At 36.5% G+C, this 24518-nt stretch overlaps 1 protein-coding gene and 1 non-coding gene across 8 annotated transcripts in view; one reads left to right on the top strand and one right to left on the bottom strand.

The window, feature by feature from the left end:
- The window catches only part of ZDHHC20 (zDHHC palmitoyltransferase 20), a 70771-nt gene that overhangs the window by 27489 nt on the left and 18764 nt on the right, over positions 1–24518 (bottom strand). For 5 of the 7 annotated variants that reach the window (XM_045797108.2, XM_087865240.1, XM_045797106.2 and 2 more), the window contains 3 exons: positions 18600–18626; positions 14187–14290; positions 7818–7938 (listed from right to left, as the gene is read on the bottom strand). In XM_045797108.2, the coding sequence (XP_045653064.1) occupies positions 7818–7938; positions 14187–14290; positions 18600–18626 (252 nt within the window). Of the gene's footprint in view, positions 1–7817; positions 7939–14186; positions 14291–18599; positions 18627–20730; positions 20952–24518 lie in introns of those variants that run through there. The other 2 variants (XM_045797109.2, XM_045797110.2) reach the window with 2 other exon arrangements.
- LOC148109390 (U6 spliceosomal RNA) lies at positions 4676–4782 on the top strand. Its single transcript, XR_015726001.1, has one exon. It is a non-coding gene; the product is annotated as a U6 spliceosomal RNA (small nuclear RNA).

Here is a 24518-nt window from a genome sequence, read left to right as displayed (position 1 = left end):
ATGGTGACTAACGTAACATTAAAAAAAAAAAAAGTAAGGGGGTTAGTAAGTCACACTGGGAAAAAGAGGATTCTAAGCAGAGGACAAGCCTTGAGGTGGAAGTGTGCTTAGTTTGTTTAAAGAATAGGGAAGGGCTTGGTGTGCCTGAAACAGGGTGAAAAGGTCAGAGATGATGACAAAGATTAACAAGAAATCATATCAAGTAAGACTTGTTTTCCCAATTCAGCTCAAGTACTCTGATAAAAAAAATTCAAGAGAAGGAAGTCCAATGGAACAGAGTTCCATCAGAGTGTGTATATCGTATAGAACCTTAAGTTTCAGTTTTTGAAATTTAAATAAGTGACAAATAGATCTTTGAGATTCACGAGGGAAATGTCCCAAGACTTCACAAATCAAAAAGTACCTTAAAAACCATTATTATGGACAAATAGAGAACAATAACATTATAGTTAGATGCTAATTGTTCTCTCTATGATGGCCTCTAAAGCAAACAAACTGTACTGACTTGGCAACAAGGTAAATTACTATTGGTGTTTCACAAACAGTTGAAACACTTATAGATTTAGAGCATTTATAAATGGCAAATACTCTACTTGTTATTGTGAATGGCTTCTTTGGGGGTATCTGCTTGATCTATAACCCACTCTCTCCTTCTCTGGGAAATGAGTTCAGACCACCCTCCCCGCTTCTAGTTCATGCTGTCTCTCCTATGGATTAAGCACTGGGATTGAGAATAAGTTACGGCTGCATGCTGCTGCAACTGTAATGGTGATATTTTGCCATGTGAATTGGATAAAAATAAAAAGTTGTTTGCTGGGAGATAGTGTTAAAAATGAAACAGATACACAGAAACAAGAAGAAACAAGCTGCACAGAGTCACAGTTTTGGCTTTTCAGTTCTGGGTTCCAGTTCTTTCTTGTAGTCCTGCCCTTAAGATATATGAAATACCTACCAATTTCCGATACCATTTCATATTTTTTGGTAGCTTTTTGGGGTGAAAGGAGTTAAAAAGCTTAAGTTGTTGCCTGTTATTTGTGATCCTAACAAACACAGTAATAGCATAGAAAATAGGATCAAATAAAAATTTAAATTAAGTATACCCTCTAAAAAGTACATGAATCATGTTACGTATTACAATCTATTTGGAGGGAAATTTGGCAGTATCAATAAAAATTTAAGATGTATATGTTCTCTGTCCGAGGATTTCTACTTCTAGAAAATTCTATAGACGTGTTCACTACAGCATTGTTTTTAATAATAAAATACTATGAATAACTTGAATTACCTAAATGGCTAAGCATTTTAATATATCCATACAGTGGAATACTATATAGACTTTTACAAGAATTTTCCATACAAAATACACATGTACCCTAAGTTGGAAAAATGCAAATATATCGGATGGAAAAAAAGCAAATTGCTGAATAGCCTGAATATGTAGCATGTTTCACATCTCTAAGGGGAATAAGAATACATACTTTTTTTCTCTTTACATATCCCAATAAAAAACGTACACCTTCCAGATGTGAATTAATATACAAGAGAGACACAGTGTTATTTTGTTTATTTTTAAGATTTTATTTATTTGACAGACAGAAAGAGAGAACAAACACAAGTAGGGGGAGCAGCGGGCAGAGGCAGAGGGAGAAGCAGGCTCCCCACTGAGTGGGTAGCCCCATGCGGGGCTCAATCCCAGGACCTTGGGATCATGACCCGAGCTGAAGGCAGATGCTTAACCGACTGAGCCACCCAGGCACACCAGTTATTTTGAAGCAATGTTGTAAGTTATACCTGCTAAAAGGCACTATCCAGGTAACCAAATTTGTATTGGTTACTATCTATCCACTCTAGTTGTTAAAATATATTAATTAATTGTACATAAGTTATACAGTACTCTGCCAAGTATAAAAAATTCCTGCAAGGATACACAGGATGCCCGTGGAGAGTAGTGCTGGGGTACAGGGTAAACTCACTTTTTTCTTTCTTTTTTTCTTATAGGCTCCATGCACAGTGTGGAGCCCAAAGCAAGGCTTGAACTCATGACCCTGAGATCAAGACCTGAGCTGAGATTAAGAGTCAGACTCTGAGATCAAGAGCTGGATGCTTAACTGAGCCACCTAGGCGCCCCGCACTTTTCATTTGGTGCCCTAAAAGTTTTTTTTAAAAAATCATGGGCATGTTACTTCTACAATTCCAAAAACGTGTTTAAGATGAAGGGAATGTATATAAATATCCACTTAAATGAATAAGCTATACTTTACTGAGGGTGTGTTCTATAACGCCTCACCTGGGTGTAACACTGGGGAGATAAAACCATACAACGTAGAAAAAGTAAACCTATAAAGGACCGTAGAAATCTCCTAGTTGATCTCTCCATTCTACAGATGGAAAACACCCCAATATTAAGAGAGAGTAATTTGCCCAAGGCTATATACAGCTGAGTTAGTGGTAAGATAAGGATCCGGAGTATCTTGTTTTCTTTTTCCTCTATGCTTCCACTCAAAATTCTGAGATGAGAATTTTGCCCTGATATGAGACCAAACTGAACAGACCTTTGAGGAAGACTTCTGAAGGATCCTGATGACTGAGTAGATAGAAGAACTGAGGAAAAAGGAGCAATCAGCAAACTTCAGTTTCTAGTCTCGGGCACTGAGATGAATAAGGCAGAAATAAGCTCAGGGGCGCCTGGGTGGCTCAGTCGGTTAAGCGTCTGCCTTCAGCCTGGGTCATGATCTCAAGGTCCTGGGATCAAGCCCCGCATCAGGCTCCCTGCTCAGTGGGGACCTGCTTCTCGCTCTCTTCCTCTGCCTCTCCCCCAGCTTGTGTGCGCATGCTCGCTTTCTCTCTCTCAAATGAATAAAATAAAATCTTTATGGTGGCAATTACATAAACATTTCTCAAAAAGAGAAAAAAAAAGATCAGTCTGGGGGGAGCAGTGAGAGTGGGGCAGTATGTTTTTCATTTATTCATTCTCTCACTCATTCATTCAACAAATATTTAGAGAGTTTCTACCACGTGACAAACATTGCTTGATGGTATTAAATTTTGAATTGATGAATCCAGTTTCATTTGGGTTTGTAGGTTTGGACAATAGGTCACTCAAGGACAGCTATTCTGGTGGGAGCCAGGGAAAATGATGGAGTAGAAGGACTCCAAGCCCACCAGGTCCCATGGATACACATAGAAAACAGACATATCAGTGCAACTAACCCAGAAAATGAACCAAGCTGGAGATGCTGAATGGTAAGACACAGGCCAAGAAGACTGATGAAGCCTTGAATAATGGCTCCTAGGTGCTCTGGGGAGAGGTCTGCAGGTTCCTCTGAAACATCAGGAAGAATGCTGCAGCCCTCGTGCAGCTAGACTGTAGGCCTCTAGGTAGACAAGTGATCCTTGTGTGCAGTTGCAACTCCACCCCTTTCTCTGACATACAACTAAGGGTTTGGAATGCAAATGAGTGCTAGTGTGACAATGCCCTTCAATCTGTTTTAAGTCACATTAAGAAAAGTGAACTCGTTCCTGAAAACTATTAAAGAAAACAAACTGAGACACGATAAACTAATGATCACAATATCCTAGTGTTGGAATTCCAGAGGTGAAAACAAAAGCTGAAGGAATAGTATGAAAAGAATGAGGGCAAGGCACCCTTGTGAAGTTAAGAAATAGAAAAATCAAAAAAAATTTAGGAAGAATAATCATCCAAGCATGCAGAAACACAACTAGAACAGTAAAGCACAAAGAAGAAAGATTTTCGAGAAGCCAGAATGACAAAAGCCACTCAACTTGGGTAGGGAGAATGGAATTCAATTGCCTGGTATTAGCTGGGAAGGAAAAGAGGACTTGGGAGCAGACAACTTTAAGAGGATCTGACTCAAAGGGAAGAGAAAATATAATGGTGGTTAGAACAGCACCCGAACCAAACCGTTGTTTTTAAGAGAGATATACTTTGACATATACCTGAGAGCAGAGGGAAGAAACTGGTTATGATTTATTAAGAAGAGAAGCAAGTGTTATGGGAGCAAACTGGGAGAGAAGAGAAGAAAAAGGTCAGCAATCTTTATGCAAATATAAGAAAGGACGAGGGGTGTCAGGGTGGTGCAGTCGATTAAGCCGCTGACTCTTGGTTTCAGCTAAGGTTGTGATCTCAAGGTTGTGGAATAGAGCCCCGTGTTGGGCTCCATGCTCAGCTCAGAGTCTGTTGAAGTCTCTCTCTCCCTCTCTCCCAGGGCCCTCAAGCTTTCTCTCTCTCAAATAAAGAAATCTTTAAAAAAGAAGAAGAAGAAAGGACAAGAACACAGATACTAAGAGGAAACTGGTATGCTCTGGAAAAGCCATTTTGTAAAGGTGCACTGGCACAACACTGTCCTGGAAGCAGCAGGGACCTTGTTACCAGTTAGGCTGGATGCTAGCTCTCCCACTTACTAGCTTGTGACCTTGGGTCAGTAACTTACTTTACATGAGCCTCAATTTCCTCTTCTGGAAATGCAAATAATACCAAGTGTAAAGGACTATTGTGCAGATTAAATATAAATTTCCTGGAACATAACAGATTCTCAATAAAGCAGGTGTTACTAGGATAATAATAATTATTACTTCTGATAAAATATAAAGTCAGACTATGATGGGGAAAATCAGTGAAGAGAGAGAAAACTACGGAGATTTAAAAGTGCATAAACTGCTCACTTTGACAGCACACACACTAAAATTGGCACAATTCAGATAAGGTTAGCATGGCCTCTGCGTGAGAATAACATGCAAAAAGTGCATAAACAGCCATTACAGAGAATACCCAGGAAGACAGAATACCCATTCAACAAATACCTACAGAGGGCCTATTTAATGAGACATTTTGTTAGAGACCATGGGAAAAATTCCTGACTGCCAGAGTCTTGGAATGAGGTTGAGGAGGTGAGATAAACAGAAATAACCATGGGGCGGTGATTTGTGACCTACAAGGTAAGAATTTGAGAAGTTCAGAGCAGACTTTAAAAATCACTTCTTGGGATGCCTGGGTGGCTCAGTCAGTTAAAGTGACTGACTCTTGATTTTGGCTTAGGTCATGAGCTCAGGGTCCTGGGATGGAGCCCCATGTTGGGTTCCCCGCTCAGCAGGGAGTCTGCTTGTCTCCCTCTCCCTTTGCCCCTTCCCCCTGCCCCGCACACAAGTGCATGCTTGCACGTTCTCTCAAAAATCAATCAATCTTAAAAAAAAAAAAATCACTTCTTGCTCAAGTGAATAGAAATGGGTGAAAAGAAGCAGACATTGAATTAAAACTTTAAACTGAATTTAGAGAGGAAAAACTAATTGTCCTAGGCAGAGAAAAAGACAATTAAAAAGATGGGGAAAGACAAGAATGCTTTAGCACAGAGCTGATGCAAAGAAACAGTGTGGGACAAAGCTGGAGAGATGTTGGCTGGATCCACACTGTGGAGGGAGAAGGTCTAGAAAGACTCATTTTGTTTCCTGAATAGATAATAATTTGTCCACATGGTTCAAAAAAGCCCAAAAAGCAACTGGATGAAAAACCCCCCATCCCTGTTGCTCAGCCCCCAATTTCTCCCTCTGCAGGCAGCTCCATCATTTTCACTCGTCTCTGGTCTATGAAAGTCTACTTTCTACAATATGTTTTTCTGTAATTTTGTTTTTTAAAGATTGAATGGATATAATTTCTATAATAATAAAAAAGATAAAAACTCCCAAAGTTTGGAATTCTAAGCAACAGAAATGCAGTATAAAATGGTGCTCAAGAGCAGGGACTCTGCCTGTAGTCAGAAGGTAAGCTGTAAATCCCAGATCTTATCACTTGGGGACTTTGGACACCTAATTTGTGCCTCATTTCTTCATCTCTAAAATGAAGACAAGTGCAGCACCTCCCTCAGAGTTGTTCTGAGGATAGATAATCACCAGTAGAGTGTTTAGCATAATTCTGGTACAATATTGAATAGATGAAGGGTATTATTCAGATTAGAGGAAAGCCACTATAATTAATGAAAAATAATAAAGCCTTAAGTGCAAAGATATTACATCAGTGGCTATTAACTCTTCAGGATGCACATACTGCTCTTTAAAATCAGATTATCTTGGTATGAATGGGGTACTTTGAAAACTACATGTACCCACAACTTTGCATATTATCTCAGAATTCATAAATTCTCTGAAGTCTTGGACTTTGGGTTAAGTTCTTAATCTATAAAACTATAAGTAGAAATAATCATTGTGAATCAGATTTTTCATAATTGAATACAAAAAAGGATTATTTTATATTAACTGTCATTTACTGAAAATTTATTATATACCAAGATCTACACTAAATGTATATATCTCATTTATGTATCTCATTTAATATTTCCACTAACCCAAAGATGTAGATATTCTTATCTTCATATAAAAATAAGGAAACAAAGGGGTACCTGGGGGCCTCAGTCAGTTAGGTATCTGACTCTTGATTTTGGCTCAGGTCATGATCTCAGGGTTGTGAGACTGAGCCCAAATTGGGCTCTGCACCAGGCGTGGAGACTGCTTAAGATTCTCTCTCTTGGGGCGCCTGGGTGGCACAGCGGTTAAGCGTCTGCCTTCGGCTCAGGGCGTGATCCCGGCGTTATGGGATTGAGCCCCACATCAGGCTCTTACGCTATGAGCCTGCTTCTTCCTCTCCCACTCCCCCTGCTTGTGTTCCCTCTCTCACTGGCTGTCTCTATCTCTGTCGAATAAATAAATAAAATCTTTAAAAAAAAAAAGATTCTCTCTCTTGCTCTCCCTCTGCCCCCCAGCACTTGCAGTCTCTCTCTCAAAAAAACCCCCAAAAAACCAACAAAATAAAAAATAAGGAAACAAGAACTTAGAAAGTTAGTGCCTCTCACTATACTAGTAATGGAAAAGCTGGGGTCTGGTTTGAAATTCATGTTTTCGTTATGGACAGCAATATATTAGTCATGCAAAAAGAATAGTATTAAATGCATGAAAAATTTAAAAGTCAGTCAAATATCCCTTCCTAACATCTTGTACAAGTTATAAACCTCTGTGTCTCAGCTTCCTCATCTGTAAAATGAAGACAATAGTATCTACCTCACAGGGTTGTTGTGAAGTTTAAATGAGTATGTGTAAAGCACTCAGAACAGAATATTTGTTAGCTATTATATTATCCGTATTTGAACAAAACTCATGCGGTATACAGTGTATAACTTAAAACAATTGCCTATACTTAAGTGACTACATTGGCCACTCATAAATTCATTTGTGTTGTAAGACTGTCACCCTGAGAAAAGGAAGGTGCTGCAGGAGTCACCTATGTCAGTGGACGCAGTGGGAGAGTGGAAATACCAACATCTTTGGAACCAGATAAACCTGAGTTCAAATTTGGGCTCTCTGAGTATTGGTTTTAAAACTTGACAGGATTCTTCCCCTTTGTGTCTTTTACTCCTCTCCATTCTAAGTTAGCACATTCTTGATTTTTTAAAAAATTACTAAGTGAAGACACACAATATTCGAATTCAAACCAGAATTTCTAAATGATGGTTTGCTAAGAATAACAAGTGACATTTTTAGCCATGAGGTTGAATTGGAAAAAAAAAAAAAATGCAGAGAAAAGAGGCTCATAGTGAGCCCCTTAAAAAATCTGTATCAATGTATGTATATATGTCTGTATATCTGAAATACCACAGAAGATACAGAACACAGGAAAATCATCTTCTTGCAGATGTTATCTGTAGCAATCACAATATCCATTTAACTGTCAAATCATGCAGATATATCTTGGCAGGATTAACCATATTTTAAAAATTCCTTGCAAAGGAAAGCTTAAGACTAGTTTTTCTTACTCCTTGAAGCTGATGTGGTGTAAATAGGTAAGTCCCTTGCTGCTCTTCTCAAAATTTCTTGTTGTCTTTCTTGGATGAATTCCTTTTCATAACGTTCCTTTTCAGAATTGGACAAGTAGAACTATAAAAGAAGAAATAACTATTAATTCTTTTTAATCCCATAAACGATCATGCTCAGAAAAACAGTTTCTTCCTGAACAGAAAAAAACAAAAACATTTTCTTCTATGAAGGCAAAACTTACTCTCAAATTAAAGAAGCTAAATCAAGTATATTTTAACAAAACTACATACCTTTGACAGATTAAAAAATATACGCCCTCTATACTAATGATGGGAAAAAATATGAACTAGAAAATTTTGCATCTTTGTATTTTACAGAAAAAAATTAAATACCCCTCAACAAAAAAGGGCTTAATATATTTTCTTTTTTTTTTTTATTAATAATGATTTTTTTATTATATTATTAGTCACCATACACTACATCCCCGGTTTTCGATGTAAGGCTCGATGATTCATTAGTTGTGTATAACACCCAGTGCACCATGCAATATGTGCCCTCCTTACTACCCATCACCGGTCTATCCCATTCCCTCCACCTCCCTCCCCTCTGTAGCCCTCAGTTTGTTTCTCATTAGTAAGAATTTTGATGTTTGAAAATAAGTGTCAAGAAATTTTTAATTTTTGGAAGGATGTCCAAGATTCACTTGCTTTGGGTAAGAGGTTAAATCACAGGCATGGGGTCCAGCTATTTTCTGGCCAAACATCCCAATGAGGTCAACAAGTCATTCTTTTACTACTTTGTTTTAGCTTTTAAAAAGCCAACCAATAGGAGTAATTTCTGCAAAATTATTAAGGATTGTCAAGGCAAGCATAGTCTCCTTTTCTCAAAGAGTAATTCCTTTATGGAGTTATTTCTAGTTTCCAATCCTTAAGTTTTTATTCCCATAGTGTGGCCAGCCTCCAGTTCATTTCTTAAATAGCATTTTCCTTACAAAGGACTTATTTATAGTTACTCCTCTTGTCATGTCATCCCGCATCTCAAGGACCCTCAGTTTTATGCCTCTGATTTCATGTAAACAGAAGCTTTCAGTTTCTATCCGTCTTTATTTCACAGAATTTCCTTTTAAACTAAAAATAGCTTGAGATTTGCTCTTAATCATGTCTTATATTTTAACTGTACTGTTTCTCAATTTTTTCAAGCAAAAACAAGGTTTTGCTTGAAAAGGCCTGAAGAGTCATAAATGGAGTTTTTATATCCAAGTATCTTGATCTACCTGCTAACTCACTACCAAAACTTTCCATACTCTTGATGCCTCATCATTAGTAATAATAGTATTAGCTTAACAGTGCAGGCTATCCTGTTACAAACAAGGCAACAGTTTGGCATTTGAAAGAGCTCTGGGCTGTGGAAACTGTGATACCAAGAGGCTCAGGGAATTTTCTAAGATTGCACAATTATTGGCAGAGTTGATATTAAATTACAAGTCTTTTGAGTTCTACTCTAGTATGCTTCCCTCCATATTGCTACTATAAAATAATCGTTCTTGCTTTTTACAGACTGTTACTCTAACCTGACCAAACACCACAGTTTAGGAAGTAGAAGAGTCTATTTAGATTACCTTGCCTAATTCCCACAATCAAATCTTGCTGGCATAAGAAACCCCCAACTTTACTTCTAAGGCATGAGAAGTAACACAAATAGAACAGAAAGAGGTCAGAAAAGTTTCCCATAATCTTAAGTTGAGACTCTGGAGGTCACTTATCTAACTTCCCAGGAAGTAGGAATCTTCAGACGATGTTTCTGAGATCCAATCCCTCGTGAATACTTTCGGGTACTGAAATACTTCCCTACTTTGCAAAATGGCCCATTCTCTTTTAAGAGAATTGTAACTTGTAACTTGTTTGAAGTAAAAGTTCTTCCCTGACATGTCTCTGAAGCATTCACAGTAGAGGATAAGAATCATATGGTATGATGATAAATATATATTTGGATAGGAGATGTTCCAATCAAATTTTAAAGTTTCCTTGTAAAATCTGAACAGATTTCCCTGGGCTATCTTATTTCAAGGATAGACCTAGCCTGTGGTAGTATCCCAGACCTCAACATCATTACTTTTCCTTAAGGACTAATGCTATAAATTAAGAAAAACTTAAAATGAAAATCTCAAAAGACACCAGAATTTTAGATGAGGAATGGAACAAAATTTAAAATGGATTAGACTTTGGAAATTATTACTATACATCTAGTTTTCATTAAAAACTACAAAACAGAACTCAAACTATGAAATATCATCATCTTATATTCAGTGTTCAGATGGTTCAATTTAAATATATATTAGATACCAATTAAGAACTTGGCACTGCTCGGGGTGATAGGAATCCATAGATGAATAATACAGCCCTTGCCTTCAAAAGTACATTTCTACAGTCCAGTAGGAATCCTGGCCATGTCAATAAAGAAATATAACTTACAAATCAGCATAGTACAATATGTTACCAGGTATGATAAAAGCTCCTTTAGGAGGAGGTCGGGATTGTCGATGAAAGTCTCTTGGAAGAAGTGGTACCTATGCTGGGTTTTGAGAAATAAACAGGAATCTTCCAGGAAAACAAGGAGGGAAAGAGAATGTTGGTAAAGGGAGTAGCATACAAAAAGCACAAAGATGTGAATATAGCATGGTATAGTTAGGGCAAAACATTACTTGACTATCGAGTTCCAGAAAGAAGCAGTAGGGATGAAGTTTGTTAAGATTTTAGTTCATGAAGGGTCTTGTGTCCATGCAAATGAGCATGACCTTTGTCTTGTAGCTGACTGGCAATCTCTGTAGGATTACCAGAGAAGTGATGGGGCCCTATTTCCTTTTTAGAGATGACACTTAGTGATGGAAGATGCCTGCCAGCTCTTCATATGCTGCCCTCTCCTCACCATTCATTCATTCATTCATTCATTCACATATTTAGCAATTGCCTGTTACATACGAGGTCTGAATCTAGGCAATGGGGATACAGCAATAACCAACAAAGATTTTTCCTTCAAAAAGCTAACACTTTGCTGAAAGAGATACTCACAAAAGTCTTGGTTTAAGTGCCACTTCCTCAGAGAAGATTTCTTTGACCATACCACCTAAAGTAGCTTTTTGCCCTAATATCTTTTATTGTCATGCTTTACTATATCATTACGTTCTTACTCTAAAGTTATCTAAATTTATCATAATTTATAATTATTTTGTTTACTTGTCTACCATCTGTCTCTCCTTTTAAAATTTAAGGACCACGTGTTTCTTGTTCTTTTTATTCTCAGAGCCTAACACAGTCTGATAAACCATAGGTACCAAGTACTTGCTGACAAAGGATGAAAAAAATACCCATATTTATAACTTAACTTCCCTAAAAATGTAGAGTTTTTGCTATTCAGACTCAACCAACTTCCTTGGGTCTGCCTGCCCAGTGTTGCTCTAACCTCTCGGCTCACAGAGTCCATTTACAGTTACCATAGGAGCTACCTCACAGCTCTGTAATTACTATAAGGAGCTATCTCAGCACCGGGAAGCTTATTTATTTAGAAAGAGAACCAGAAACTCTGCTCTTTCTTGACTGTCAATGCAGCTTAACTTAGCTGGCCCTTGATGATTTAATAATTAACTCATTCAATAGTGAACACCCACTATGTGCTCAAGAGTGGGGAGGGTGATATAGTGCAGGACACCAAAGAATGATCCCTGCCCTCAAAAAACTGACAATAAGGTGGTGCATACAAGTCAATAGGTAATTATGCAACTAGATGGTAAGTTCTATGATGGAGAAGGCAGAGCATGCCATAGCAGGGCCACTGGACCCAGGCCTGGGGAATCAGCTGAACTTCTAGGAATAGGGGAGCATGAAGGATGGAGTGGATGTAAAGGCTTAAGCCCTCGGCTGAATGCTAAATGGATGCAATATGACAAACAACAACCAAAATAAAGAAATAACATTTAAATGGCACTTATTAAGTGCTATGTATTCTTCTGTGCACTTTACATATACTATGAAGTATATATTATTATTATAAATATTACTAACCACATAAATTATTAATTTATTCAATACTTACAACAATCGCGTAAGGTATGTACTACTATCATCCTCATTGTACAGGAGAGATCTGAGGTACAGGCAGCTAAGGAAAGTCTCCAAGGCCACACAGCTACTAAGTAGCAAAGGAAGAGCTGAACCTGGGCAGTCTGGGAGCCAAAGTCTGAGTTCTTCACCTGTATACTCTACTGCTTCTCAAAAGTATTAACAACTGTTTTTATTCTATTTTTTTAAGTTTATTTATTTAAGTAATCTCTACATCCAACATGGGGCTCGAATCCATGACCCCAAGACCAAGATCACATTCTCTTATGACTGAGCCAGCCAGGCACCCTCTTTTTCTATTTTTTATTTCCTAGAACAAGAACTATTTACTTCTATACATGCTACGTTTTCAATAGCCATCACTACTAGTAAGTGATTAAATAAAATTAGTTCCTTTTCAACTCAGAGCTTAAGATATAGATGGCAGTTTGTGGGGCACCTGGGTGGCTCAGTCGGTTAAGTGACCAACTCTTGGTTTTGGCTCAGGTCATGATCTCAGGGTCATGAGATTGAGCCCCTGTGTCAGGCTCGGTGTTTAGTGGGGAGTCTGCTTCTCTCCCTCTCCCTCTGCCCTCTCCCGCTTGCACACATGTGCTCTCTAAAAATAAATCAATCTTAAAAATAAAAATATATGGATGGCAGTTTGTAACATAACTAATTATTACCAAATGTCCAACAAATATATTTTAAGAAACACTAAGTTTGATTGATCATTTCACTACCCCTTAAAACAAAAGCACCCAATAGAAAAAAAATGGGCAAAAGACTGTTTGGCATTTTCTACTTAATGCTGAATGTACACACAACATATGATCCAGCAATTCCAATCTGAGGCACCCACCCAAAAGAACAATATATATATATATACATATATATATATATATGTATATATATATATATATGTACATATATATGTATATACATAGGTATATGCAATAGAATGTTTATAGCAGCCCTCTTTGTAAGAGCCTTACACTGGAAGCCACCCAAATGCCCCTGCCCATCAACAGAAGACCAGTTAAATAAACTATTATTTGCCACAACCAAATACTAAACAATAATGGGAATGAATGCTCCACAAGTACATGCAACAACATGGATGAATATGCAAACAGAATGTTAATGAAAGAAGCCAAAGACACAAACACACAGAGTGTATGATTCTGTTTATGTAAAGTGTAAAACCAGGCAAGACAAACTGATGCTATTAGGGGGCAGGAAAGTGGGTTTGCATGGCTGGAAGGGAGCATGAGGAGGCTTATGAGATGCTGGTAATGTTCTGTTTCTTCAACTTGGTGGTGGTTGCTCAAGCGTGTTCGGTCTGTGAAAATCCATCAGGTGTACACTTGCATATACTTTTCTGTATATATGTTTTATAAAAAGTTAAATGGAAATTGATATTATTTTAAACACACGGTCTATAATTTTTAACAAATTTTGATGAATTTTATGAGTGGAAACAATTATCATCATCATCTAATATCTGATTGCCAACCATGTGGCAGGTACCGTGTTAAAAGCTTTACGTGAATGAATCCCACTTAATCCTCACAAACATCTCACAGAAAGAGGCACTACTGTTAGCTCCATTTTGCAATAAGAAAACGGAGGCTCTGAGACATTAAGTAATGTGTTAGAGCAGAAAATCAAACGCATATCATCTGAACACCAGAGGGTACATTCTTAGCCATCTAGTTATACAAGATTTCAGTCAGCTATGTCAAAGCAAGAGAAACATACTGGTCTTAAAACTTAACTCTACATAAATATTTACTCACACTATTTTCCCAATGGAACCTCAAATTAGAAAAAACACTAGCCATATTCAAGTTTAACAAACAATAGCCTATAGACAATTTGTTTCCCACAATCAAAACTTTCTTTAGTTGCGTCATATTTGTTCAGGCCTGAGAAAATATGTTAAGGTGTCCAAAAATACACTCTACTTTTCTAACTCAATTCTGTCCCTTAAGATTTTTTAGTCCAGTAAAAAATATGTCTTTAAGACTATATAGCATGGCAGAAAAATACCAGTAATAAGTAAACTATGATTAATCTTTTAGTGTGCTAAGTCAGTGGGTTGTATCTGAGACCAGGCTGACGACTCACATTCACAATGTGGAGTCACCAAGCAAGTTCATGAACGGAAACAGAACAAATGCATTATGTAATAAAGTTTTAACAAAGGTAACACAGGGAAAATAATTCCATAATTAGTTACAGCATTTGGTAATTTACCAACATTAAATTTACCTCTTTGGAGGGGGAAGCGGGAGATGTGAAAATTGTCATCCAATAGGACCATACAAACATAACAAAGAACAGATGGAAAGCCACAAGGTAAACAACGGCCTTTCCTGGTAAATAAAAACAAATAACATTTCATTGAATCCAGGTGAAAACAGGAAAAAGCATTACAGTAAAACACAATATTCAGGGTCAGGAGGCTTCATCCAATAAATACCTTAATTAAAACCTACTGAAGATGTCAAATTTATAAACTCCTTTATCTGAATGACCTACCATTATAGATATGAAGAAACATTCAGTTCCTGCATTTAAGGGTTATCAGCCTGGCTTATAAGTAAAGACTATAGCCTGAGATGAGATTTGATTTTATTGAACTGCTAAACATTCAAGTTGAAACACCTCCTTCACTCACTGAATTTCAAGCTCTTCTTAAAAGTTACATTTTAAATGACTTAAAAATTATTTAAGACAGATTCCATCACTACGAACATTAAATTCAAGGAACTACAAACGAAGTTCTCATCACTGTGAATGAGTAATCTGAAAAACGCAGTTTCTGGATTAACCAGAAACATTACATTTAATTTCATTCTCCTTTCAACATAGGCTCATGAAAAATTTTTAGCCATTTAAAATTTCTGCAGTAACTGTTTCACAAGTGGATTAGTGTAAACATTCTAACATCTTTATCTCCAAATATTAACTCATCACTGATACAACTTAGAGCTTTTTGTTGTGTTCTACAGTTTTTCTTTTTGAAAGAAGGAGGACTGGTTTCCATAGGAAGCAAGAACTATCTACCAGGTGCTTAACTTTTTCTGTTTGGAATGAGGCACCAGAAATCCACTGAAGAAAACAAAGCAGACACAAGCTTCGAAGGTTGAAATTCTACTCATTTTTAAAGTTCAGATCAAATATTACTTCTTCCACATAAGCCTTCTCCATTATTTTCAGAATTCATTACCTTTACATAAATTACACTTAATTTATTTAAGTTAGTTGCTTAATATTGAAGACCTAATACATGCGAAACATTTAAAACAGTGCCTGGCACATAATAAATCCTTAATAAATACTGGCCATTTTAAAAAAAGTAATCTCTACACCCAACTGGGGTTCAAACTTACAACCCTGAGATCAAAAGTCATACGGTCTACTGACTGAGCCAGCTAGGCGTCCCAATACTGGCTGTTATTATTATTACTATCCAAGAATCTTTCCTCTCAAAATCTGGTTCTTTTTGCACGTTCCCTATTTCTGTGTTTCCCAAGTTTAAGGAATGATAAAAGTTTTCACTGTTCTGCAGTGAAATGAGAGACATTAAGAGCAATGTAGTGAAGTTTTTATAAAGCTAAGATGTATTCAATTCAAAGTACTGTTCTTCCTTTGGTCTGAGGTTATTTCTCCTTTCACTTTTGGTTTTAAAAAATATTCTTTTTAAATAAAATAATGATAAAAAAATTAACAACTCATTGGACCCAGCCTTTTCTTTTGCAATTGTACTGGGGCACATATGGTCTAAGAACAGAACCACGAGTCCCACAGGAAGCCAGGGCCCAGTAACTCCCCATATCGCACAGCTAATCAGCACAAAGCATTTCAAATTCTAGTTCCTCTCTCTCATTATTTTCACTGCCAATGTAACAGCTCATAAACTGTTGCTCAACTCATTTGGATCACTGCAAAAGCCAATTTGGTCTCCTTCCCTCCAGTCCATCTCAATGGCCAGTGTAAATGTGTTGTTCATAGTTTCTACTCCACCTTGGCTGTGATATTCCTGGGAAATAACTCCATGTGCACGACTCATGACTGATGAATGCACTATAAAACACTGGGGCTTCCTGGTAACCATATTTGACCACAGCTACTCAAATCACTACTTCCACCTATTGAAAGCCTATTAGAAGGTATATAATGTGCACTATATTTCTAACCCTCACTGTAGTCCTGTACGGTATTCTTTCAGTTTACAAATGTGAAACAGACACAGAGAATTTAATATCCTGCCCAATGTCACTTAGTAAACGATAAAGCCAGGATTCAAACCCATATCTGCTTGGTAAAAATCCAAGATTCTTTTCGTTATGTCACACCAAGAAGTATATACTTTCCTCCACTTTACCCATCATCTTAGTAGTCACATCCTATTTCAGAGCCAACATCTGATGCCAAGACAAAATCCTTACCACAACTTTCTTCTATCTTCAAATTTTCTTTCTTTTCATGTCCACTAAAACTGATTATCATCCTCATTGAAAATTTGGCTTCTCAAAATCTGCATTCTCTACGTCCCTGTTCCCTCCAGGTTGAACTTCATGGTCTATCTAATGGATTCAATATCATTCCTTCATTTGATTTTCCTTTGGAAAAGTATATTGGAGCTCAGTCTCCTACTGTTATATGAACACTGAGGCCATTTACTGAGTTTGCAATATTATCTTCACCTACCTCACTTCACTTTTTAAAATTTTTGCCTGGCCCCCACATTCAATCAAGCCTCGTCTGTATTCTGTTGTATAGCTTTGAGGTAAATGGTAACCTTGAGGTACTTTAAACTTCTTAATCATTTAGTTACTTAAAACTAAGGTCAGCATATAAAACAATATACTCCGAAAATATTTTTAAAGACATTTAAAATATTTTTAGAGTATTTTTGCTCTCCACAGGTACAAAAACAAAATGGTGTCTGCTTTAAAAAAATCTTAACTCTCAGTTAAAAAAAACCGATAAATCTCTTAACATCATGCCTGGAATGTAATAAGTACTTAACAAATGGAAAATATCAAATTATAATGTAAAGAATAACAGGAAATACTGCTTTTACATAAATTTGAAATAATGTGATTGTTAATAAGAAAACTTCTGATCACATATATATGCTATAAACCATTGGTTAGGAGCAATAGATAAAGGGGGTTCCTGGCTGGCACAGTTAGCTGGGAGGCCAGCTCTTGGTTTCAGCTTGGGTTTTTATTTCAGGGTCCTGTGTTAAAGCCCTGTGTCAGGCTCTGTGCTCAGCAAGCAGTCGGCTTGAGATTCTCTCTCCCTCTCCCTCGGCCTCTCCCACTCGTGCTTTCTCTCTCTCTCTAAAATAAGTAAATAAATCTTTAAAAAAAGAATAAAGTAAAAGCTTAGTTAACTAAGCAAATTAAATCAAAGAAAAAAAACCCAAAAATCTGAATCTATAAATCAAAAAGTCTGATTCAAAAATCACCTAAAAGTGAATTAAAAAAAAAAAAACAAAAAAGCAAACAACATCGTCAAAAGATTCTTTGAAAGACATGGGGAAAATAGTGACAAGAAATAACGAGACAGGTTAGATGTTCTTTCGTAAGTACTTCAGAAATGCTCTGCTTTCTCAATCTGTGCTTTCACATATAGAAAACAGTTTTGATTTAAAGGAAGAAAATCAAGCCTACCAAGATTGAGTCTATTGCTCTGCAACGCTGGCTAGAATTGAAAAATCAGATTCAAAGGCAACTTGAGACTTACATGCTTAATGCCTAATTATTTCCAATAAGAATGGATATTTATTAATAATTTCTAACTGCTTTAGAAATTCTCTGGATTTTCTTATCTCAAATCAAATCTCATTTTTGAAATTTGATCTCAATAGACTTAATATTTTCTCTTAGCTTGGTGAAATTGGAGCACTAAATTTTCCCCACTAGGCATTATCTCATTAACTAGTCAATATAAAAAGCAGAATTCCCTTTCAAAATGAACTAGTAAATACAATTTACAAATTTACGGTCTGGTTATTTTGTTAAATGTCTGTGAGTAGTAAAGTACTATTTTTTAAAAAAGATTTTATTTATTTATTTGACAGAGAGAGGGACAGCTAGCGAGAAAGGGAACACAAGCAGGGGGAGTGGGAGAGGAAGAAGCAGGCTCCCAGCATAGGAACCCGATGTGGGGCTCGATCCCAGAATGCCGGGATCACGCCCTGAGCCGAAGGCAGACGCTTAACGATTGAGCCACCCAGGTGCCCCAGTAAAGTACTATTTTTAACAATATATAAACAAGAGAACCGTCAATAAAATTTAGGCATCATGAAACAAAATCTGCTCATCAACCCTAGCTAGAACTGGTATTAAAAATCTTTGAATCACTACTATCAAGCATTCTGAAGAATATACAAGGCACAAATATGTACATAAATATGTCAAAGTAGTTTGGGTACTAAGTGTCTTACAGAATAAGAGCTACTTCACTTTATATAAGTAACACAAATGAAAATATATTGAATAGGAATAAGCACAATACTAGATCTCCTTTTAATTACTTAAAATTTAAAAACACGTATTTTCTTTCTGAAAACTATAACACATATAGTCATCACTAAATAAAAAGTATGTGGGACACAATTAGGATACCATAAGTATTCTACTTAAATTGAGACTTAAAATGCCTTACCATTTTCTCCATTTCCAGAGAGAGTAACTAGAATAGAAGAAAAATAGTTAATAAATAATATACTTTAAACATTTTGTACGTATATTTTATTTCAGATTGACTACTCAATATCATTTTCACAAAAATAAATTCAGTTATAAAATGTAAACACTAATGCAAATTCAGAACCGTACTTAAAAAACCCTAAAAATACTAAAATGTTAAGCATAAAATTTTTTTTTATCAACACTGCAATCACATTAAAATTTTTTTCAGACCTTTGCTAATTTTAAGTCTATCAATATGGTTATAGTTAGGTTTCCTTTAGCTCTTTATTGTCACCTACAGAATGAATAGGACTCTCCTCTATGAGCTCATGTCATCAGTCTGTGATGTACCTTACCAGACTTTGTAAAAGCTACACTCAAGACGACGTGTGTTTTTCTATAGAGAAAAGTACAGAACTTATTCCTGTAATTTTTAGAGTGCTTTTTATTCTTAACCTAAGACCCTGGGAATTGCTATTTATTCTTTCTTTCCAGATAGTCCAATGGCCTCTAGGTCCTGTTAATTCTACTACCTATGCCTCTTCAAATCTGTCATCTACTCTCAATTTGTCCCATTGCCTAATGTCAGGCTCTCTTCAAACATAATAGCTTAAAGAGACTTTCAACTATCGGCTTAACACACCTCACCACAACAAATCTGATGGCTAAATACTCAACACCTCCAAGTCACTTACAGAATACAGTCCAAAATCTTCAGGGTTAATAACTATAGTCCCTCTGTAATCAACAATCTGTCTACCTCTCCAGTCTGTCATTTGCCTATACCTGTGGTCTAATTATCCTGAACGAAAGGCAGTTTCCTAAATGCATCAAGCAATTTCACAGATGTTATTCCTACCCTATTCATCCTTCAAGGCCCAGTTTAAATACTGTCACCTCTGTAAAGCTGTCCTGAGTCCCTCTTTAGGCAGAGCAGATACTCCTTTATATTGCCACAGCTCATTCTTCAATCTCTACCGTGCCACTTCATTTTTTTTTTTTTTTTTTGCAATTACTTGGCAATATATCTGTCTCACCCTACTGGACTGCACAAGTGTGGAATCATGTCTCAGAATAATAACAACTCTAAAAGTTATTATTAGTTCTATTTTACAGATAAGTAAGCTAAGGCTCAGAATAATTAAATGACTTGCTTAAGGTCACAGAACTAGTACGTGTAGTGTAGACAGATACCTGAGCTCACGTCTACTTGGACTTGTATTCTTTCCTATAGTGTCTCTCACTTTATTCATTGTTTTAGTTCTAAAGCCTGGCATATAGCAGCAATGCTTAAGAAATGTTTCTTAATTCGATAACCATTTTTGACTAAAATCTGTTGATAAAACAGAGTAGTACCTGGACACTTCCTTAATAAAGTAAAATATGTCTAATTCAATCCCCAAACCAGCACAATTTAATGAGAAACACTACAGAAGTAGTCCCACTAAAATTTAGAAATACAAAAAGCAAGTTCATGATTTTTTTTTTTTTTTAAACATTGTTTGAGAGAGGCATAGGGCTTCTTCTCAACCTATCTCAGGTCAGCTGGTAGACACTGGAGTAGTTAGACCTGGGCTGGTCCTCTCTGGCCTCACAAAGCATTTCCCATTTATACTAATATACACTAAAAATGTAATTCTCAATATGTCATGCTGTGAAATGATTGGGAAGCACTATACAAGGCACACAATTTTGAGAAATAAATTAGTGGTATAAAAATGGAAAAGCAAATGTATCACTATTTGCAGATTATAAGACTATATGCCTTGATAGTCAAAGAAAACCAACTGAAAAACTATTATAAACAAGAGGTAGTAGTGGTATACGGAAATCAGTAGCTTTCCAGTAAACATGCCATCACTATATAGAAATCGTAACTGAAGAAAAGTTTTATTTATAAAGCCACCTAAAAAGATAAAATTCCAGAGACAGACATAAGAATCGAGCAAGATCTACACAAGTGCTCCACACAAGGCCTCTACTGATACCACATGGGGAGGGGTGCATTATCACTATCCGGGAGGATGGGAGTCTACCTACTGCCTACGCCTTCACCTTCTCTGACACCACCCCAGTAGGAAAGTGGGGAGATACAAGAAGTGTACCTTGTTACAGCTGAGCAAGGGGGAAGTCTAAGCTCATACTCGGCCTCTGCTGGAGAAAGTGGAGACATAGTGCAGTTTTTCCATCTTTTCTGGCTGAAGTAGGGCAGTTACCGTCTAGTTCGGTCTTGCTATAGGTTGCCACGTTCCTGTTTGACTAAGAAAACCAGCTTTTCTTGGGGCTTTTCGTCTGTGTTCATTGGTGTTCCAGGTTGCCAGCTTCTCTAGCATGCAGGATAGGATATATGAGGCAAAAATAAAACCTAGGGAATTCACCACCATATCATTTCTCAGGTACCAAGGTCCCCAGCTGATCTGCCTTCTCTCTCCATATTTCATAATTGTCTTAAGTTTGCTTTATGCATAATATCCAGGGGCTTTAGTTGTACTTAGCAGGGAAAATAGGAAGAGCACGTATTTACTTGTCCCATAACTGGAAATTCTAATTAACGAATTGTTCCTTTTTACTGCTGAGTAGTATCCTACTGTATGGAGGTACCACAACTTGTTTAGCCATTCACCAATTGATAAGGCATTTGCTTTTGGTTTTTGGCTATTATGAATACTCTTGTACAAGCTGTTGGGTGGACATATATTTTCATTATTGAGGTAAATATCTAGATAAAAGATTGCTGGATCTATGCTTAACTTTATCAGAAACAGCCAAACTATTTTCAAAAGTGGTTGTATTGTTTGACATTCCCCACCAAAAATGTATGAGTTACAAGTTGCTCCACATCAACACTTGGAACTGTCAATCTTTAGATTTAAGTTTTAAATCTAAAAAACGTGTAGTGATATCTCATTGTGATTTTGTGTTTCCTTAATGACTAATGATGTTGAGTATCATTTCACATGCTTACTGGCCATCCCTATACCTCTTCTTTGTGAAGTTGTGTATTGAAATTGCTATTTTTTAATCATTATCTCCCTTATTATTGAATTGTGGGCTCTTTATATACTCTGGATATAGTCCTTTAACAAATATACTCTGCAAGTATTTCCTTCTTGTCCATATTTTGTTTTTTCATTTATTTAACAGTGACTTTTGAAGAAGAGAAAAATTTAATTTTAATATAGTCCAATTTATCAATTTTTTCTTTTATGGTTCATGCTTTGTGTCCTTTTTAGGAAATCTTTGCCAATGAAAAGACACAAAGATTTGCTCATATGTTTCCTTCTAGATGTTTTAGAGGTTTTACATTTAGATCTGTGATCTATTTTAGAACTATTGTTAAAAATATGGTATAAAGTAAGGGTTGAGATTAATTTTATTGTATATAGATGGCCAACAGTTCCAATATTGTTAGCTAAAACTACTTTCTCTACTGAATTGCCGTGGAACTTTTGACAAAAATTAATTAAAAATTAAACTAATAAGTGTAAGGGTTTATTTCTGAACTCTACTCTGTCCTGTTGATGTTTATGTCCATTCTTATCCCAACACCACATGACTTGATTACAGGTAGTAAATCTTGAAATAAGATAGTGTGAGTCCTCCAACTTGTTCTTTTTCAAAAGTGTTTTGGCTACTTTAGGTCCTTTGCATTTCTGTATAAATACTAAGCCTACCTTACTGATTTCTTAAAAAAAAAAAAAAAATGCCTGCTGGTATTTTGTTTGGCATTGTATCAACTCCCTAGATCAATCTGGAAAGAACTGACATCTTTACAATAATCAGCATTCCATTTCATGAACACAGTGTATCTCTCCATTTTAGATTTTATCTCATCAATACACAAAACCTTGTATGCACGTTTATCCCTAAAGTATGTAATGTTTTTGGGGCGCCTGGGTGGCGCAGTCGTTAAACTTCTGCCTTAGGCTCAGGGCGTGATCCCAGAGTCCTGGGATCGAGCCCCGCATTGGGCTCCTCCACTGGGAGCCTGCTTCTTCCTCTCCCACTCCCCCTGCTTGTGTTCCCTCTCTCGCTGGCTGTCTTTCTCTCTGTCAAATAAATAAATACAATCTTAAAAAAAAAAAGTATGTAATGCTTTTGATGTGATTATAGTGTTCTAAAAATTTCAATTTCTAATTCTTGTTAGAAATATAACTGAGTTTGGGGCGCCTGGGTGGCGCAGTCGTTAAGCGTCTGCCTTCGGCTCAGGGCATGATCCCGGCATTCCGGGATCGAGTCCCACATCGGGCTCCTTGGCTGGGAGCCTGCTTCTTCCTCTCCCACTCCCCTGCTGTGTTCCCTCTCTCGCTGGCTGTCTCTCTGTCACATAAATAAATAAAATCTTTAAAAAAAAAAAAAAAAAAAAAGAAATATAACTGAGTTTTATTGACCTTGTATCCTGTGAACTTGCTAATAAATTCACTTATTAGTTTTTAGCAGTATTTTTGTATATTCTGTGGGATTTTCTACATAAATGACTTTTCTGTTAACAGTTTTACCCCCTTTATTATCTATGTATGTGCACACACATACTTTTTTAAAAGATAAAACACCTTATGAGTTCATACTAATAAGTCAAATTCAAGTTTGCAAAGTTTTTATCATTCATCTTTTAATTATATCTTTTTTTTTTTTTTTACCACTGAGAATCTTGGTTCTCAAGGACAGAAAAGGATGAAGAATTAGATTATCACATAAATTTTTTTCTTTTTTTTTGTTTTTACTACTTTATTATTGGTATATAGAAATGTAACAGATTTTACTCATTTTCTTTATCCCATATTGCCCACTCAACAGCCTCGATAATGAGACCAATATGATTACTGAAAATATGATTAAATAATTTTTTACACTGTTGTTCATTTTCTAATAGCTGTACTATATCTATATCTTTGTCAGATCATATACCCATTACAAACTATAGCCTCTCATTTCTTTTACTCATAGGTCTTAGGTCTATAAGAACATACATATTTAATGTTCATATCAGAATTAAGTTGAAATCTCTGTAGTCATTCTGGTTGCCTACAACTCATTCCCATTCTCTAGCAAACTGATTTTGTTGTAGATATTCAAGTTGTTGAATATTTTTATGCAGTGATTTGGGGAGACTCAAAAATAATGCACCATTACTACCATCACCTTCCTAGAATCTCATAGGACAGTGACTTTTTGAAATGAACAGGCCAGATGTCTTGTGAAATGTACTATATTCAGGATTTGTCTGTTTCTTTTTGGTGTCCTTGACTTTATCCTCTGACTCCTACCCTAAATCCATCTTCCTATTATTCCACTCCATGTCTAAAGGTTTGAATGTAATTTGAGGGTGGGTGGGAGAGAATGGACAAGAATATTCAGGTATGCAGTATTCTGGACACTGTTCAGCATATCAGGAGGTACATTTTTTAGGTTTTGTCACTATCGGCGATGCTACGTTTGGGTCACTTAACAAGGTGGTGACGTGGCCAGGTCTCTCCTTTGTAAAAGTACATTTTCCACTTTAACAATCATGAAGGTTTTTGTGGGGTAAAATGTGAATATCTTCTTCCCCCAAAACTTTTCAACTAATGGTGTTAGCATCCACCGATAATCTGCCTATATCAATTATTTTGTAGAATTTGAAAATCACCATGAAAAACCCTCTATTATTTATGTCTACACTTTCAAGCTGGCATTCTTCTGTAAAGAGCTTTCAATTGGGGATGAACTAGAGCTTCCTAAAAAGGCAGCACAAAAACTTAATTATTTCCCTTTAATTACCCATTTTCAGAATAGGATGCTGGTATAACATTCAACTCCACTGTTAACAAATAAATATTAATGTTCTTTTTTTGAATAGCAATAGGGAAACTTACAGATTTTATTTATCTAATGGGCCATTATCAACTACATT

The sequence above is a fragment of the Ursus americanus genome, chromosome 10 (genome assembly GCF_024610735.1).
Source record: "Ursus americanus isolate L20-20 chromosome 10, mUrsAme1.1.p, whole genome shotgun sequence".
Taxonomy (NCBI): Eukaryota; Metazoa; Chordata; class Mammalia; order Carnivora; family Ursidae; genus Ursus; species Ursus americanus.
This window is presented reverse-complemented; position numbering and strand designations above follow the sequence as displayed.